Genomic DNA, 20,096 nt, shown 5'->3' with positions numbered 1-20,096 from the left:
TGCTTAGCTTTCCCCAGAGAGCCTTGCCAGAGTTTCACAGTGGAAGATGCTTGTAATGTTTGTTGAGCCCAATTAATAATACATGGTTGGCTGGCACGGGGTGAGGGAGACACCCGACCTGCGTACCTGCCTTCACCTCTGAATCGAAGGGCCCAAGTAAGCTTTCCACTTGTCCCTTGGACTGTGCGCAGTCAGGGCTTCCTCACTTCACTAAATCACTCTGGACTGAAACTAGTTCTTTAGAGCCAAAATGTTAGATAAACGGGGATCAGCGCTTTAACTTCCATCTGACCTATTTGCTTCTTACTCCGATTCCTCTGAGCCTCGAAGCAGCAGAAATAGGGCTCAAGGACAAACGGCGACCTGGGAATTGGGAAGGCACTTCGTCTTTTGTTGTATTTGCGACTTGCTTATACCAGCATTTGCTCGACAACCTGGCAAGTTTCACAGGAATTGTGAGCATTGTTTCATGATTCAGGAGAAAAGGAATTCACAGAAGTTCCTTGCTCATGTGGCTTTGAAGAGTCAAAACTAGAAGTCTCATCTTCAATACCCAAGCCTTTGTCTTTCTGTATTATTCTAAAGTTGGCCCGCCTATGTTAAAGGCTGACTCCAGTGCTTTTGGGATGTATCTGCTCAACATTTCCCAAGTTTGAAGAGGAGGGAAGAGAGAAAGAAACTTCCTGGTGACAAAGCCAAGGAAGCAGCAACGCTAACAGTTAAATGATGCTAATGACCATTCTAGCAGGCACTAGCCTCTAGAGGGAAGATTGTTCTAAGTGAGTTCGCGTAGAGTCATATTTAAACCTCACAACAGACCTGTGGGCTAGGTGTTATCATACCCATTTTACAGACTGAAAAACAGATCAGCTATGGGAATATACCCAGAGTCATTAGAAAGCAATGCAATCACCCATTAAGCTCTCACCCTAAGACAGCTATTTGGCATGGTGGATTTTTTTTTTACAAGATATTTTGAGTTTATACTGATATATTAAAAGTCAACACTTTGCTGGGCGTGGCACACGCCTTTAATCCCAGCACTCGGGAGGCAGAGGCAGGCGGATTTCTGAGTTCGAGGCCAGCCTGGTCTACAAAGTGAGTTCCAGGACAGCCAAAGAAACCCTGTCTTGGGAAGAAAAAAAAAAAAGTCAACACTTTGGGTTTCCACTGACCATCAAGGAATACACATCTCTCATGAAGTCAGAAACTCCTCAGAAGACTCGCTCTTCATTCAGGTGAATTGCTCTGAGCTAGGGGGCCGGGATTTACAGTGGTGAGCCCACTGAAGCTGCTAAACTTCCCGTATACCTCCTCAGCTTCAGGCTGCACTGGGCTTTCACAACCACCTGTCATTCATTCCTCTGGGGTTTCCTTTTCAGGTGATGGGCTCTCTACTAGTGAATCCCCCCCCCCACACACACACACATACTGTATCCCCTTTGTGCCCCAGAACGTTAAATAGTATGTTAAAGAAAGCATTGTTAGCAACATAAATGTCGGATACATACACACTCTGAACTAAACCAAGCACAGTAAAGTGGTATTCTGTCCTCTACTGTGCCATCCTTTACCATACCAGCCTCTACTGTACCACCCTATGTTCTCTACTATACCAGCCCTACCTGTATAGTCCTCCATCACATTTTTTCTGGGATGCCAGCCTCTACCTACAACATGCTATCACACTATCCTGTATCATACAGCCCTCTATTGGTCCATTCTCTATTGCAGCATCCATTATACTCTCCTCTCTGGTACCACCCTCCCTCTACTACCCTCGTGATACTATTTTCTATTGCTCTCTCCTCTACTGTACGATGAGCTCGTCTGTTTGGAGCAGAGACTTCATTGGTCTTCCTATATTCATTACAATCAATCTCTGAGGGTTTGCTCTGTAACAAGACAAAATCCAGCTGACCCTGAGCTCACCGCTCTCGCCTTCCTACTCTTTAAAACTTGAGTAAAGCAGGCTCTGCTTGCTTGGCTCTCGAATGTCTGCAGGTAAGCAGGGCGGGGGTGGTGAGGAGGGGGGAGCGCAGGTGTTCTCTGCCCTGTGCCCAAGTCCTTGGCAGTCTTCCCAACTCTTTCTCTGTCCTGTTCATTCTGATCCTTAGCACCAGCCAGGCATGTAACTCACAGTGCCTCCTGGCTTGGTCTCTTCTGGGAGATGGCTTTGTGTTTCCTGATGCTTCATCCACCTGCATGTTAGGAGTATTTGAAGGGAAAAGTGACTTCTCTGCAGTCCCACCAAACAGTCCCTGGGTCACTTCTCATTTGGGAACCTATCCATTTTAGAAACCGCTAGCTTATTTTTTCAGGTCATTTGGAGTTTCCTGGAGGCTCTCTGAATTTAGATTGCCTAGAAAGGATATCCAGAGTTCAGAGAATTCTTCCTACAGCACCTTTATGTATGAAATAACTGGCTGTTGTTCTTCAGGAAAGCTGTTTTGAATTCCCTTTGTCTATCACCTAGCTTGCTAGAGCATGGCTCACAACAGACATCCAAACCAAAAGGTACCCAATGGATCAGTGGATGCCCTGGGGCTCACCAAGCCATCTTCACTGGGCTTCCAAGCCACTGGGTGTGCACTTCACAAAGAAAGTAACTGGAATTCACTTTCCAAGTCTCTGTGTGGCCAGGCTTAGTGCTGGGTATGCACCGGGCAGTCTGAAATCTTAGGTAAAACAATGACTACTGCATACTGAAACAATGGGCTATCAGTCAACCCCTAACAGAGTGGCTTTCTGACACCTGGTATGTTATAAAAACATTGCACTAAGAGAAATAAGCCAGACACAAATAGATAGTCATCTGTTTTCACTTATATGAGGTTTCCAGGTCATGCTGAACCATGTAGACAAAAAGTGTAAGATGTTTACCAAAAGCTGGAGGAATGAGCCAATAGGGAGCTGTCATTTGATGACGTGTACAGAGTTTGAGGGTGGATAACAAAGACAGTCACATTGTGGATGTACTTAATAGAAAGAACCCAACTATACCCAACACAATTAAGGTAAACTTTGTGTACTGGCTGGTTTTGTGTCAACTTGACACAGGCTGGAGTTATCACAGAGAAAGGAGCTTCAGTTGAGGAAATGCCTCCACGAGATCCAACTGCAAGGCATTTTCTCATTAGTGATCAAGGGGGGAGGTCCCCTTGTGGGTGGTGCCATCTCTGGGCTGGTAGTCTTGGTTCTATAAGAGAGTAGGCTGAGCAAGCCAGGGGAGGCAAGCCAGTAAAGAACATCCCTCCATGGCCTCTGCATCAGCTCCTGTTTCCTGACCTGCTTGAGTTCCAGTCCTGATGAACAGCAGTATGGAAGTGTAAGCCGAATAAACCCTTTCCTCTCCAACTTGCTTCTTGGTCATGATGTTTGTGCAGGAATAGAAACCCTGACTAAGACACTTTGTATTATAAATACTTTATCATAATAAAATGTTGTCCATTTTTCTCCTTATAAGATAAAATGCGAGTTTTCTTTCATTCTTTCGACCAGTTAAGCCACCCTTTTTATTATGAGTTTGTGTTAGATGCCCATGCTGAAGTGTCCTCCCTGCTTGAGTGGGTAGGGAGTGAGGGTTTAATGGGGGGGGGGAGGTTGTAAATGTAGTTCTCATAGCAGTAAATGCAGTTCTCATCCTGGCTGCTCAGCGCAATGCACCATTTGTGATAGTGACAGTCTGAGCAGGGGCCACTTCTCTTCTAACTGAAGATAGCATTGAATTTCTTGGCTGCAAAGTAACACTTCTATAAGCATCCAGTCATGTTCAGCTCCTCTCCTGCCCACAAAAAGTACTCTCTGTCTTGCTATGATCTGTCCTGTGCCCTGCCAGGCTCTCATGGTATGATGGGTGACTTCATCTTCTCAGTCATATGGAGGGGGACAGAAAACATGATGAAACTAAAATGACTTTTCTCTGCTATGCTGGCGAGTGTGTGTGTGTCTGTCTGTCTGTCTGTCTGTGTGGACATGTGTGTGCATGTGGCAGGGTGGAGATGTTTATGGTGTGGTCACATAATTGGGTGTGGAGGCTGGGATTGGATATCAGGTGTCCTCCTCGATCACTCTCTGACCAACAAACCCCAGTGATCTTCTAATCTCTATGCCCAGCCCACTCAGCTTTGTGGTTATAGGAACACACAACCATACCTGGCTTTAATATGGGTGCACTGAATTCAGGTCCTCGTGCAAAGCTCTTTTACCCACTGAACCATCTCCCCAGTTTGTTCTTCCTGCTCAGAACTTGTTTATAAGATTAAAGGTCAGGATGCTTGGGTGAGCTGTGCAGACACTGTAACATTATTTTTAATAATTCATAGGGAGCCATGTTTGAAAACGGGTCATAATGTCTCGTTTCTAGATTCTTAAAGCAAACTCTGCGCACTGCCTCCTTTCCAGTAGGGGAAGGGAATGGTAACAGAGGCTTGCTTCTTATACTTGTTCCGTGTTAGTTACAAGACAGGAGCAATGTTGGAAAAAATGGCACTGTCTGATCCTTTGGCTCAAGAAGCCCCACCTGTAGGTCATGGGGCTCAGGGGACTACCTGGTACCATTTCATCCTTTTGCATACACAGCACACAGACCACTTTAGTCACCCAGGACTGCCCTTTATCAAAACAGTATCTTTTCATCCCAAGCACCTTATGACTAAAGGCGATACTACAAAGCCCTAGTGAAGAGCTGGGACAAGACAGCTGTCGGAAGAAAAGCCTGCAGTGCCCTTTGGAGCAGCTGAGCCAGTGTCTGGTGAGGCGGGCTGTCCAAGCAGCTGCACAGGGTAGAAAGATAGAAGTTTTCCCTCTCTCTGCTAACAAGGGTGTGTGTGTGTGTGTGTGTGTGTGTCTGTCTGTCTGTCTGTCTGTCTGTCTGTCTGATTCAAGTCAGTCTGTGGGCCAAAGCAAAACATCTTTTTTAATTGCACAGGAAAATAACTTCCAGACTAGCCAATAGAAGAACTTATGTAGGAGACAGAAAGGCTTCTCAAAACCCAGAGCTTAGGAAAAGCAAGACAGGGACGGAGGGAGCACAGGAGGAGGAGAAGGGGACAGGAGAAGGGGACAGCCTCTCATGTGGATTTTCGGGGTAACACATCTGGTGTCAGGGAAACTGCTCTTTTTAACTGACAGGGAAGCTTTGCAAGCAGGGGAGGGCTCAGCCATCGCGATGGTGAGCTGGAGATCATGAATTACCATGACAGCTCCATGGCATGTGGAGTGTGGGGTGATGTTCACCAGCCGTGCTTAAATTAGCTTCTCTTGGACCTAGGATGACATTCAGTCAGCGAGGGAGTGCCAGGCTTGAGGAAGGAGGACTGTGATTCCGAAGGGCCACAGTCTAGGAAAGAAAGGTGAAAACTGGCCCCTACTTTCTGAGTTTAGTCTAATGGAGGTGCCAGGCAGCACGGGTACCATTAATTAGCAGCTTGTCAGTTCCTCCAGTAAAACCTCTCTGAGTCCTCTATCATAAATATTCCAAGAACCCTGAATACCCCCGACTCCGAACTTGCTCAATTGAAGATCTTGCCAAACTCTAATCACCTGTGCCAGCCAGCTAAGCAGCCTTGACGAACTGTTTTGCCCTGTGCACTTGCGGTTCAGGGATTTGTCAGAGCGAGGCTGCGTGGACGTGTGGGCGAGCAAGTGTCTTTCTGGAAAACCTTCCACTCAGACAACGTGAGCTGGGGAAGTGCCTGTTAATAAGTAATCAGCGGGAAGAGATCAGACTGTCTGGCCATCTAGTAATGCTTGTGGGATCACTGGGGACCTTTAAAACATTCTGGATCAGGGTGCTCTGTGATTTGTTGAGTACTTGGCTGGAAATTTTAGAAAGAAGAGCGAGCCTGAGCCATTTTCTGCATGTACACATATTTACACATGTAGATATTTATAGAAAGAGATATATTGTTAATATATCATATATAAATAGAAACTACAAATTAGCACTATGTCCTGCCAAAGGTTTTACATACAGTTCTTTTATTGACATTGGAAGATAACTTTTTATTACAAGGATGAGGAATCTGAAAATCACAGAAGACAAGGAAGTGATTGGCAGGTGTGGGGCTTGAACATGGATCTGTTTGACTCCATAATCCACGCTCTTAACCTCTGCCTCTCAAATAAGTATGGCTGGCTTTTATAGAGCCTGTGGGTTCTCACAACTGTAAGGAGGCCAGCCTGCCAGGTCCCACAGCTGTGTTACAGGATCCATTGACCTCTTCTTCAGAGAGGCTAAGGAAAAGAAAGAGAGACACTCCGGGGCTTCTAAGCCTTGCAGAAGTATTCAGCAAACCTGGACACATAAGATTCCTGGTCTTTGTGGTTTAGGCAGCCCAGTTCTTGTCTGCCCCTGGAAGGTGGACAGTGACCCAAACCAGGGCTGGGAACCAGAGCAGCACACCTGACCTCCAGTTCTGCTGTCTGTAAATTCTGCTTTGCCAGGACAGGCCCTGCCCCCTCTCAAGTTTGCAGAGGGAGTAAGCAGCCATTCTCTGTCCAGGCCTCCTAGGATTTATGGGCAGCAGCTCCTTCTGCCTGCACTGATGTGCTGTGTACTGCAAACACAGATGACCTTTGCAGCGATTTCATCTCAGCCTGCTTCCGTCTAGAAGACCTGTTTTTTTTTTTCTTTCCAACTAGTTCTGCCTGTTAACTCTCCTGACTCCTGCTGCTCTCAGCCATCCAGTCACAGAGGCTAACCGCTGGTAATTCAAGAGCCAAGGTCTGATTGGTGCCTTGAAAGCATCCCCAGTTCCTGTCCGTTTGAGTCTTAGGTCCAGTGGTTTCAGGCAGATGGAACGGCTCCCCTTCCTTCCAGACCTTTCTAATCCCTCCCCAGGAGGGGACGGGTTTCAGGCACAGATTGGCCTACTAGCATGAAGGTGCTTTGTGAGTCCCTTTCTTACAAGTTGGTTCCCATGTGGTATTTGTTAGTCACAGCTAATTATGAAGTCCTTGGCCAAGGCACTAGACATTGTTCCTTGGATTCCTCCCTCCTCTTTTTCCCCCTTGCCCCCTGTTGCTGCAGAACAAAACCTATTGTGGCTCTCTGGAGGTTGGCTATGCACATATTTTCCAGTGAAACTCTGATGGGCTCACTGCTGGGGTCTCATGTTTCAGAGTTCAAACTGAACTGGATAGAGCGTTATTCACTGATGTTGACAGAGCCCGCCTGCCTTTCGTCTGTGCAGACGTTTCTCCCACACTGCACTGGGTCCCTCACAGGCAATTTGGACAGTTCACTGAGAATAATTCACAGCATTCGTCAGAACCTGGGTAATCTGTACAGAATAGTATAATGTTGTGAGCATGAGATCATAGGAAGCTGAGTGCCCTGTGTGTCAAGGTGGCAGTCTGAAGCCACCCTTGGGTCTGTCTTTCCTATTCCCTGGGCAGACTGCCTCAGTGTTCACCTGCACTGTGTACTGGGCTTCCGCAGGGAACTCATTCCTAAAAGCAAGCTTGAAATCCAGAACTGAGTCCCCCTCATTGTTGGCCGCTGTGGGTCCTTCCCTTACCTAAGGTCCACATCAGCAAGTGAATTTGGGGACAGAATGGGACTTAGAACCCAGGTCTCCCAACATCCAGGGGCCCCATTTCTTTCCCTGTGCTGGGCTGGTTCTGAAAAACATTACCAGGCTGCTTTTCCCCCTGGCTTATTGCCACTACCTTGTGTGAAGACCTTCCTTATGTGCAGGAGACAGGAACTGTATATGAATGAAAAATAGCAGCAGCATCAGTTTTTCCTAAGCCACCTGGCAGTCCCATGCCATCTTCTGGAACCATCCAGCGTTCAGATCGAAAGGCTGATGCAGGTGCAGATGCCTTTAATGTTTCCATTATAATTGTGGGACTCCCACATTAAAATCACATGAGGTGGTTTTGTCACTATTATTTAACAGTAGACCGTAGAGTGGAGTTGGCCCGTTTGGGCTTACATGGTAGCTACCAATACTAGTGCTGGAGATGTTGATAAATTGCTATCACTAATGGCGTGCTTCTATCTAAATATAGACTGAGACTGCATGCTTAAGGAGTGCTGTGAGGAATTAAAGCCAATAATCTAGATAAAGGCTCTGTGTAAAATATATCAGGGCCTTGATAAATGTTCCTGTCACTGTAACGTAACCGCTCAGTGTTATACTCACAGGGGCTTGAGTTCAAATAGAAGCCAGACACATTAGAACTTTGTCCTTAACTTGGACCCTTCTGCATTCTGTCACAAGTTTAACATTAAGCAAACACAGTTTGGGTTATCTATAGACCGTGAGTTCAGCCTCGTCTTTCCCTGGAAGCTTATAAAACTGAGCACTTCCTGAGAAGAGGAGGGTAGGACTACGGGCTTGTAAGAGAAGAAGCTACAAGAGGAACATTGGAAAGATAGGAGAAATGAACTCCTGTTCCTTTGACTATGAAAGTCCCTAGGGTGTCCTGGGGCTCAAAACTGCCTGTCTCCAGTAAAATGAAGCCCCTTGCCGCCCCACAACTTGGGTGTGCTTGGGACCCTTTCAAACTCTTCTTTATTTTCCATCCAAACAAGAACCAAAGGTCCAGAGGCTTGTTTTCAAAATTTAGGAAAGCAGATGTTTTTGCTTATTTTTTTTTCTTTAGTCTCCCTTCTGCCAAAATGCTGAGTTTTCCCTGGGTTCCGTAGTTGTTTTTCTGTTTTGTTTTGTTTTTCCTTTTAAGATAAATCTTGGACAAGGGTCACTGTAAAAGGAAGAAGGGCGGGCATTTCCAAGCCGGGGAGCTCTGCCGTTTAAGACCTGAATGAAAATATGCAAGAACCCGATGGTGAGCATGCTAGAGGCCACGAGAGAACAAGTCTGATAGGTTCCTTTCTAGAAGAATCTCAGGCTTTCTTCCCAGACCTGATGCCTGGGGCTTCCTAGTTAATCAAGAATAGGACAGTGAGCATTGCTTTCTCCCAGAATTCTGATGGAGCACACACTGCATACCAAGTAAGGTCCAGAACTCCTCACGGGCCCTATAGCCCCCAGCCTGCTAAAACATAGTAGATACTGATTAGTTTCTATGGCTTTTTTAACCAATCAACAGGAACACAAATGTGTCATATTTGTCAGTGTGAATCGAAGTCTGACTCTAGTCATACTGAATTTTACAGGATTGCCCTGGCTGTCCTGGAACTGGCTATATAGTTCAGACTGGCTACCAACTCAGAGATCTGCCTGCCAAGTTCTGGGATTGCAGGCATATGCCACCATGCTCCATCAACACTTCACTTTTTAAGTTTCCATTATCTAGCTTTTCAAGGCCGCCACCATCCCTAGCCTCCTAGATTTCATCCTCCATCTTCAAAGGCAGCGATATCAGGTTGAGCTAGTTGTCTCTCATTGCTCCACTCATGTCACTCCTACTGCCCTTTAGAGACCACTGTCAGAGGCCTTGGTTGGTCACACTGGACCTGCCATATATAATCCAGGATTATGTCCCTATTTTAAGTAACCTTTGCCACTGGAGGATATATTCACTGGAGGATATATTCACAGGTTCTAGGTAAGAAGATTATGGACCTTTTTAGCAGGGAACACTAATGCCCATGACAGATAACAGAGCTCATTTTTTTATACAAGTGCAATGGTCATATTTAGTAGAACTTTCCGTTATAAGAAGTGGAACTTAACAGAAGCTAATGAAAAGAAGGGATCTAACAAGAAGGAGTTCAGGTCCAGACAGCTGAATCCATGTGTCTAAAGCCATCATTGAAGCCCTCTCTTTCCTATGTTGGGTTTCCCTGTCATTCATTCATTCTCAAGTAGAAACTAAAGGATCACTAAAGCATCTCCCAGCCAATTCTTGAGACTTGAGATTCCAGGAGGAACTTGACCTCCTCTTTAGCAGGGTTAACTCCCAGGAACGACACTCAGCTGCCCAGCATGTACATTTGTAAGTGAATTACAGGCAAATTACATACAGACAAATGCAAGTCGCTTCATCCAAGATTCAGAATGGAACCGACCTTACTGGAAACAGATTATGACAGGGAAGGAGCAACTTACCAATGAAAATATGTCATTGTCACCAGAGGAAGGAGAGAGCTGGGTGTGCCAAAGCAGCAGGTATCTGTCTACCCCATCATGTTACAGCTTGATTTCGGAACCATAAAATGGAGATAGCATTTGTCTTCAAGCCACAGACACACTTGAAAGAGTCCAGAAGTGGTTCATCTAAGGCAAGTAAATTATTTAGGTAGTGCACAGGAAGAGGGACTGGCATGGTGGTTAAATCTGGTTGGAACCAGAGCGCCTTATTTTATGTCCAAGTTACGTTTTACTTAGTTTCATCGTTTGTAAAATGGATGGTAATGCTATCTATCTCCGGATCGCTAAACATTGTGAGGTTGAAGTATGCAATAAAATACTTAGACTAGAACTTTGCCAATGCAGACACCTAATGAACAACAGCTGTCTTCATGATTGTTACCATTTTATTATCACGTTGTTGGGCACAGGCTCCAGGAAGATGAGGAGGAGACTTAAAAAGAGGGTACCAAGTCAATCAGGTGCTTTTTAGGTTCCTCCACTTTCTAGCTGGATCCAGTCTCTTCTTTCTTAAACTTTCTATCTTCACCATGGAGAAAAGGTTGCTACTGGCACCTGAAATGTGGGTTTTGAAAATGGTTACAATGACCATCGTTCTGCCCATGACATTGACTGTGCATGTCCACCACCAAATGAATGTTCTGTCAGCGTTTCTGAGTTTGGGTTCTTGAGAGAATCCTGTTAGTTTGCTCAGTGGTTGTAAGAGTTTGCCAGTCTTCAAGTAAGAGTGCACAGTCCATTTGATCAACTGTGACTGGCAGGTGGGGGCAGGTTAAGCTGGAGAGGAGAGTGGAATGCTAGCAGGAAATTGTCCATCTTGTCTTTTGTAAGTGTTCAGTGCAAAGCACAATTTCCCTAAGGAACAAAGCAGCCGTTTTCAGAGAGCTTGAATGTTTTGGATGAGGACAATTGGAGATGCCTTGTAGGAGCAGCAGGATTTCCAAAGACAAACCGTTCTCTCTCACTAACAAACAGGAGGCACTTGTAAATGAGGCACTGTCAGGGCCAGTTAGACAGACAGACATCCCCACTCCTTTCCTCACATAGTCTCCATTTCAGAAACTCACTCCTGAAGCAGAAACAGATCTGGGAAGATGCTCAAAGATGCTGCTGGAAGCAAATTCCAGAAAGATCGAGGTGTCCCCAGAATCCTCCCTTTGGTGATGGGAAGAGTTCTCTGTGACCCCCTTCACTTTTCAGAGCCTCCATCCAGACTGTTCAGGACACTTCAGTGGACAGTGGAAAGTCAAGTGTCCTTTTGTCTGAGACTTTAACAAGGACCTCTGCACCAAACCTGTACAGTAATAGGGGGAGGGTCAGAAGCACTGCTGGTGTTTCTTATCTCTGCAGCACTAAGGGAGACTGGGAATACTTTGGATCAGGGCTGGATGTCTTGGAAAGCACTGGGATTTAGGGGAAGACAAAGCTTTTGTCACAGTTTTGATAGAAGCCTGCTGGGAAAGTCTCCACTGTAGTGGCTCCCATGCCCCTTTCTAGTTGAACAATCCGTAGGCCCCATGCCTGCTTTCAAATGGATTGGTTTTGAAGCAGTCAACAGAAAAGCAGCCTGCTGCCAGGGCCAACCATCAAAAGGGAAAAGAGAGCAGCGCAAACTGTGGGTGAATACTCGCGAGAAATGTGACAGTCCAGAGGCTCATTCTGCTGGCCTGACCCGTGTGTGTTATCTTCCCAAAGGACCCCGTGGTTTAATGGATGGGGCTTTAACCTACCCAGAGGCCAGTCTCTGCTGGACAAATGGAACCTCATCCCTGAGGGCATCGACATACTCATGACACACGGACCTCCTCTAGGTAAGAAGCGCAAAGGTTGGGCTTTCGTCATACAGAATGCTCCCCTCCCGCAGCCTAGCAAGCAATGCTTCCACAATGTAATGATTTTCCTTCAGAAAAAAAAAAAAAATGAATACAAAAAAGAAAGTCAGTGACTTTAAAGAAACCCAGTATGGAAATTAAACTCAGCAGTTCTGCTAGGCTTACAGGTGTTCATGAAATTAAGTTTTTTTTTTTTTCATTTAGTCAAGTCAGGGGGAAAAAAATCAATCAAATGAGCGTGGAAAACCATAGTCTTTTAATTTATTTTAAGAACTGTATGTGCTTTACAGTAAAGGGATAGGGTGGGACACGGAAGGAGACAGAGACCTACCAATCATAGACATTTGAATGGCAGGAAAATGAAAGAAACTTTTGTTCAAAGGAGCTCATTTTCCTTTCACACATAGCACTGGGCCTGGGGTATCTTTAAAGGTTAACATTTGAGATGATTATATGAGAAAAAAATTTTAACATGAAATATTTTTGGTAAGGACTTGCCCTGAAAATGACTTACAGACAGGTATTTTTCTGGCATACTGTGGCAGCATTCTGACTTATGTGATCTCTGGGTGTCAAAGCCACCGCCCTAGTGACCCAGATTATCAGGCAGAAGATAGTTATCTGATTTAAATAATTTGATCCTAATTATTGATGAGCCTGTTACTGGTTTGGCTTGCTACAGGACATTTTGAGCCAGGACCCACCACGGGGATCTCACCATCTACTTTGTACCGACACTTCCAACTGAGCAAGCTCGGAAAATGCAAATAATGCAAATATTTCCATTTGAATGCACACGTTGATATTTCTTTGTTTTGGTTTTTTGTGGGAGAACACCTTTTTTGACGTTATTGCAGTACATGGTATTAATAAGAGTTTTCTTGGTCATACTGGGTTGGAGGTGATTTTTGTTGCTGTTACCTTATTAAGTATGAACCTCCAGTGTACCAGCCTGCAGAAGAAAACATTTTATTGCTCATTCCCAGTGCATGTTTAATCTTTGTAGACCCCCCTGTTAAGAACCACTCAGCACTGCTTTCTTTCCCTTACAAAGGGAAGGAACCGTGTCTCCTGAACAAATGGAAAGGGGAACGGATGCAGGCTGAGGCCACGGAGCCACAGGTTAGTGATGGTGAAGCAGGAAGAAAGGCTAATTCTTTGCCGTCAGTGTGGTACACATGGGACCACCATGCCCACACCTCTCTCTTTGAAGCGCTTCACCTCTCCTGCATTCCCTAAGACTGTATTTGCCAAAGAGCTTAATCTAATCATCATCAATTTACTTCCTTATTTAGACTAATTTAATCAGGACATTGCCAACCAAATATTTTGGCTAGGGTGACTTACTCAGCAAGAGTGCACTGCAGGAACATTCTAGTCATCTTGATTCCTCTACCTCTGCAGCCTGGCTGGGGGCAACTCATGGTGGGGGTCCTGGATAGCTGCAGCCTGGCTGGGTACAGCTCATGGTGGGGGTCCTGGATAGCTGCAGCCTGGCTGGGTGCAGTTCATGGTGGGGGTCCTGATAGCTGCAGCCTGGCTGGGTGCAGTTCATGGTGGGGGTCCTGATAGCTATAGCCCAGAAGCATCCCCATTACTAGAGCGTCCCTTCAAACATGACTTCAAACAGAACAGGCAGTTCACAATGAAGTCATTCATTTTGGCACGAGACAAGTGATAGTAATCGCAAAGTCTCAACACAATAGTCTACACAATCCGGCATCCTGGCAAAGCTTACAACAGAGGCTGCTGCCCGTCTTTTCGTAGTAAAAGTGAGATAAACCAGGGTGTTCATACATCAGAGGGAGGTCCATACCCAGAAGCTTCGTAAGAAGTCAGACAAAGCTTTCACAACTTAAAGAGCTTTAAGTGTGGGGTTTTTTGGAAAATGCTGTGCTAGGCTGAGGCTCAGGGTGGGGCTGGAGAGTTTGAATTCTTGAATTCTCAGTGTGAAGGAAGTTATATGTGCCATTTACTCTCTGCTATTAATAGTCTCAGCAAGATGTTATCTGAGTACTTATAGACACAGTGAAGTGGTTTTCCTTCAAGAAAACACACCCACGAGGTAATAATGTTAATCTCTATGGGTTCAGAGTGTCCCCTTTTCTTCATAGCTTTGTGTACCCTAGTTTGGTTTTTGCTAGGCACTCACTCTCATCTGATACTCTTCCTAATCCTTCCAGCCGCTGCCCACACCCCAGCTACCCTGTCTTCACAGAGACGAAATGTTCATGCCTCTCCTGTCTAGCCAAGTAGAACAGGAATCAGTCCCTTCCTGCCCAGCCATTTCTAACAGTAAATGTACCTAATGGAGCTGTGGGATGGGTTTCCACAGACTGTGGTGCAGCCTTTCATCCCACCTGGCTTCTCCATGCCCCATCCTGCTGAGGTGTATGGATTCCATTTTAGGCCATAATCATCGAGATAGCTGACTTTTGCTATAATTGATGTCAGTGTTTTATAGATTTTCTGCATTAAGCAGAGGACTAAGTGGCTTTTACTTTAAAACCAGTCAATTAGCCCAAGCTTGCTGGATACCACCATAAGGTCACGTTGTCCGTTGCTAAAGAGGATTGGAGAAGCAACTGGGTATTCCAAATCTTTGGTTGCCAGGAACCAGCAAGGGTTAAGAGTGTTGTCTCTAAGGAGATGAAGGCATCCTGTGGCCAGTTCCCAGGCAGCTCTTCCACATCTCCTTTCTGTGAGCTGTCATGAGAATAAACCGGTACGTCTACATACAAGAAAGACTTTTGAAGAAGAGGAAGCAGCAGAATCGAGTGGGGAAGAGCTGTTATGGGGCTGCCGGGAATAAATGCCATTGATCTTATGGAGAAGATTCGAAACCTGTGGCTGAATAAATCAAACTTCTTGCAGAAAAAGAATGTTAATTAACTGGAAAGGGGGAAAAAATGGAAACCAAAAAAAAAAAAAAAATTAATCAAGAATCCAAAGAAGACAAAACGATGAGTGAACGTTCCTTAAAAGCCATTCTGAGCTTTAATGGGGAGGCTGGGATTACAGATAACATAATAAACTTTCAGATGAGTTATGGCTTCCTGAAAGTCGGCATGAAACCTTACCTGAAGAAGGAAAATTAAGAGTATTGATTGCACTCTGCCCTTAGGTTTTCGAGACTGGGTTCCAAAGGAACTTCAAAGGGTGGGCTGCGTGGAGCTCTTAAACACAGTCCAGAGGCGCATTCGGCCCAAGCTCCATGTGTTCGGTGGGATTCATGAAGGTAAGAACACGGGGATGGACTACGTGCATTTTCCATGGCCTCACCCTCTCCAGCAGGCAGCCTCGGCTGGACATGGCACCGTGAGAACACAGTGATCCTCTAGCTTTATTCAAAAGGAACTCGTTTATGAGATGAAACCTCATGAGAAAAACTCACGCCTGTGAGGCTAAGAAATATTTTGTATTGTTGTCTTTTAAGTAGAAAGGCAAGTAGGAGCCCTGTGTGGCTTACTTTAGCACATGCCCCACACTCTCCCAGGGAACCCTGGAGTCTAGGGCTATATATAACCATCGCTGCAGCACCAATAAGGCCAGATTTTTTTTTCTTTAAGAGAGTTAGACAAGTTGCCCTGGAGGGTAGACACAGTCCAAAGACTCTATGGTCCCTGCCTGTCTCTGTAGTGTCTTATATACCAAACACAGAAAGAGCCCGGAACACAAGCTGATCTCTGCAGGGTTGCTCTGTCTGTACGAGGAAAGCTTCCTAACAGATCTGGAAGGAAACACCCTCTGCAAATCAGCATTTCCTTACTATGCTCAGAATTGTCAGAAATGGTTAGCACCGTTGGCTGCGGTTAGTTGAAACAATGAAGTCTCTAACAGAAGATGTCCACTGGTTGGTTTCTGTCTTTCAAGGTAAGTTGAGTCAAGGCCCCAGAACCCAAAAGTTTCACGGAACCTTCAAGGCTCTGGGTTTTTGTCTGCTCTGCCTTTTCAAACCAGGATGTCACTGGGCTTTTGTAGACAAGCAACGTCAGCTGATCTTGGGGTCTCAGAAATTACAAGACTGGCTGGGGTGTGTATATTTGTATGAGGCAGAAGTGCTTATGTAGGCAGCTGCCATGATTCCCGCTACTGCTCACTGTGGCTTTCTGGAGTTACTTATAAATGTCAGAGTCAAGTTGAGGTGTGTGGGGGCTGTGTGCTTGGTGAAACGGAACGCCAAGTCTACTCCACAGAGTCCACAAGCACGGTGGCTTCCTAGTTAGGCGAGTCATAAAGAGCATATTGAGAAATTATCCTCAGAGGCCAGAGAAAAATCAACTTGCTCCAAATACAGGCACCAGCTAACTGGCCAGAAAGCAGGGGTGCAGCTCTGGCAGGAGGCAGAGGGGAAGGCATTGGAGCTAGCGGGTAGAGCTGAGTCTCCTCTGGTCCCTAAGCAGGGGTGAGTGAGTTTTCTTTTTTGTTTTGGTTTTTGGTTTGTTTTTTTTGTTTTTGTTTTTTTTTTTTTTTTTGGTTTCTGGCTCTCCTGGAACTCACTTTGTAGACCAGGCTGGCCTTGAACTCAGAAATCCTCCTGCCCCTGCCTCCCGAGTGCCAGGATTAAAGGTGTGCACCACCACGCCTGGGGAGTATTCTTTAAGAGAGGGAAGAACAGAGAGATGGGACAGCCTATCTAAACTGTATTTCCTGGAGGACATGATGGGGGTTGGGCTGTTATCTTGAACACTAGTTTGAATTCCTGTAGGATTCCCTTGAGTTTGAATTTCACCCTTTAAATAAAGGGGGAGGTGGGTTAAATCATTAATTTACCTTAAACTGGCCAGACAATTGGAGAATTCCACTGAAGCCCCACAATAATAAACTTGCTTTAAAGGGAAGTGATCATATTCAAATAAACGTGACTTGCTTTTATTCACTTAAGACAGCTAAAGAGGGCAGAGAGAGGGCAAATACCGGCCTCTTGATGGAGAGAGATAACAAGACTTTATGACCCCGGAACCAAACAGTGCACATTTTAAATGCAGCTTTTCTTTTCTTAAGAGATTTTTCCATTGACCCTCATTAAGCTCTCCACGGGCTTACTTGGAAAAATTTTAGCAAATGGAGCAGGAGGAGGGTGGAGGGATAAGAACCTCATCAGTGATTTCTGTAAGTCCCAGTCATTTTATTTCTCCTTTGCTGTTTTTATATACCATGGAGTCCAGTGTGGACATAGAGTTACTGACTCACTGCAGAACCTGTAAGGTGTCCCTGGAAATGTGCAAACTTCCAAAAAGCCCATAAATGTCAACATGCTAAAAACTGTAAAGAAAGTCTACATGCCAGGGATGCCATGACATTGTCTCAGCTTTCATGTTGGGGTGCTTTCCTCTCTGCTCTGTCTGGGTATGGTCAGGAAACAGGGTCCTGTGGAGATGTCTCTACCTCCCGCAGTTGAAGAGGCAATGCTTCTGAGTGAGGGGGGCTTAGCGTTAAAGTCACATAGCTCAGGTAGAATCAGTGATGTGTGGTTAGTTGTCATGGAGACATCTGTAGGGATGAGGAGGAACCTTAGCTCTTTCATCTCTCTCCTCCTGGAGCCAGGTTGTGTCTCTTAGGCCGCCCACTTCCTTCCTGCGACTTAATAGTTAATGCAGGAGTTTGCAATGAAGGTGATACTTGAGAGGTAGGGGAATACTTTTCGTTATTCTCAGTGATACAGCTATCATGTCTTTTGCCTAATGAGTTCAGTGTTTAAGCAAAGAGGACACAGGGAAGACTCACTCTGTGTTGGAGGGGAGAATTCTCCCCCTTTTAAAGCAAACAGCAAAGTTGGCCAGGAGCTCCTGAAATCTGTGGTATCTGGAAGGGCCCAGTGAATCTCATTCCCCTGCCCTCTGACAAAGATGTCGTTGTTCTCCCTGCCTGTGGCCCTGTGCTCAACTGCCTCCACCATTTGTGTATACTGCAGTAACTGTGACACTGTCTTCCTACAGGGTACGGCATCATGACCGACGGTTACACCACCTACATCAATGCCTCAACCTGTACAGTCAGCTTTCAACCGACCAACCCTCCAATCATATTTGACCTTCCGAACCCACAGGGCTCCTAAAGCACTCAGCATCCCATTGGAATGTGAGGGACGGTCTACAAACTGCCATTTTTCTAATTATAAACTCACATTCTCTGATTTGTTTATTTCCAAATCCTGTGAGTTCTTTTTGTAAATTGTTGGAACAGGAGGGGAAAGAAAAGGAAGAAAAAAAGATGCTAGCGTTGTGCCGCCTCTATTTTGCTTTTTTGAGTGGGGTATCCATTTGAAATCAAAGGAGCATTGTGAATTTGTAAAATGACTTCTGTTTGCTCAAAGGCCACGCCATTGTAAATTGTTAGTATTTGCCAAAGGACAGCCAAGCTTTCTTTAAAAAAAAAAAAAAAAAAAAAAAAGATGATTTAAAAAGTCTTATTTGAATATGCTTTAAGCTGAAAGGAAAAGATTTAAAAAAAAAAAGACAGAAAGAAACACAAAAGCAGTGTTTTGAAAAATTACCCAGATTTGCACAACTCCGAGTATTGTTTGATATGTTTTAATTTTCAATGTTTTGTTGTTGTTTTCTTGGTATTGCCTCATTTTTATTTTACAAATGTGGCCCCAATTTAGAGCAATCTCAACAGAAGTTGGTTAGGAAAAACCTTAGCTTCTCTCTGGCTATAAAGAAGACTGTGTCTGAGGTGGGGGAAGAACAGCCCTCATGCAGAGGCTTAGCCAGAGATCCATATCATGATGCTACTAACTCTCACTGTTTGTTTCTTTTAAATTATTTGAGCTTTAAAAATAAGGAAACAAGAATCTGTCAAGAGATGGTCATGCAAGGAAAAAGAAAGTGTGCAGACTCCTTTTCCATGTGGATTTATATATATATATATATATAACTATTTTTTGTGCATTACGACTCAGTTGGGAGTTTAATCTTGCCAAGGACAGTACAACTGCGAAGCCACATCGGTAGCAGCACACCAGACGACTGAAGGAACTGACCCATTCTTTCTTCAAACTCAAGGTCTTAAAGAACTTGAGTCCAGTCTAGGTACAGTAACCAGTGTGTATAGACTCCAGTGGATGCATCGGAAGCGAACTAAATAAGGCTTAGTCGTCCTTTCTATTTAAAGGCCCTGCATTGTCTTCTCACTCCCTTCTCCTTACCATTTTGCACTGTGTGTTGATGCAATCTTCGCTAGCACAAAATATTGTTGCTAATAATCCTTTCTGGTCTCCCATTGTCGATGCCATTGAGTGCTATTCTATTTTATGTTACCTTCAAATTTAGGAAAGCAGTTGTTTTCTTTAAATTTATTGTGATATTCTATATCTAGCGGCCTTTATATGCAAATAAAATTGCAAGATTTTTAAATCGGTGCTGCGTGGTTGGGCTGCCTGGGGAAGGGCAGGGTAGGTTTGTCCTGGGGCTAGGATGATTTATTTACGTGCAATTTGAGTAATCCCCTTCTGAACAATTAGAATAGTGGGTTTGTTTTTCTAATTTTTCAATAACTGTTTATGGCCTACCAATCCCAGGCTGGCAGGTCCATTGATAAGGCACTGACAAGAGGTCCTCCCTGCAGCACACTGTCGTTTGTCTCGTCTTAGATTCCAGAAGGTGCAGCTTCCATCTTCGGCCACTGTAATGTATGGGGACAGAAAGACTGTCAAGGCTGTGACTGCTGTTTGGGATGTGACAGTGGTAGTGAGCAGAGGGTGCCTCAGAAGACAGACACCCTCTCACTAAAACATTCTCATTTATCCTCATGATGTGGGGTGGTCACCCCCACCCCACGGTTTCATTTTTGTTTTAATCATTCCACTGACATGTTTTTTTTTTTTTCAATGAGAAGACAGGGCCAGTGGTGGGCTGGGGAAATTGTATATACCTCTCTCATTTTGTCTAGATCAGTAGTTCTCCAACCTTCCTAATGCTGCAATCCTTTAATACAGTTCCTCATGTTGTAATAACCTCTAACCATATAATGATCTTGTTGTTACTTCATAACTTGTTGTTATGTCACCACTGTTATGAATCATAATGTAAATATAGGATGTTCAGGAAGTCTGATAGTTGACCCTTGTAGTGGTCGTGACCCTCAGGTTGATAATAATCATTGCGGAAAAGTACCTTGCTATTGTTGTTTGTAGGGGCTTTGCTTGTTTATAGAAGGTTATTTTGTGTTTTGTTTTATTGTTGTTTCCATTTTC

General features: G+C 44.8%; 1 protein-coding gene across 3 annotated transcripts in view; it reads left to right on the top strand.

The window, feature by feature from the left end:
* Positions 1-18,305, top strand: part of Mpped2 (metallophosphoesterase domain containing 2) — a 174,430-nt gene extending 156,125 nt beyond the window's left edge. For all 3 annotated transcript variants that reach the window (XM_021156097.3, XM_029474224.2, XM_085834593.1), the window contains 3 exons: positions 11,763-11,878; positions 15,024-15,137; positions 17,839-18,305. In XM_021156097.3, coding sequence (XP_021011756.1) covers positions 11,763-11,878; positions 15,024-15,137; positions 17,839-17,957 — 349 coding nt within the window. In that variant the 3' untranslated portion in view covers positions 17,958-18,305. The remainder of the gene's footprint in view (positions 1-11,762; positions 11,879-15,023; positions 15,138-17,838) is intronic.
* Positions 18,306-20,096: the final 1,791 nt, after the last annotated feature.

Source organism: Mus caroli, unplaced genomic scaffold (genome assembly GCF_978045245.1).
Source record: "Mus caroli unplaced genomic scaffold, Mus_caroli_1 scaffold_2, whole genome shotgun sequence".
Taxonomy (NCBI): domain Eukaryota; kingdom Metazoa; phylum Chordata; class Mammalia; order Rodentia; family Muridae; genus Mus; species Mus caroli.
Note: the sequence above shows the minus strand (reverse complement) of the source record. Positions and strands in the feature narration are given on the sequence as shown.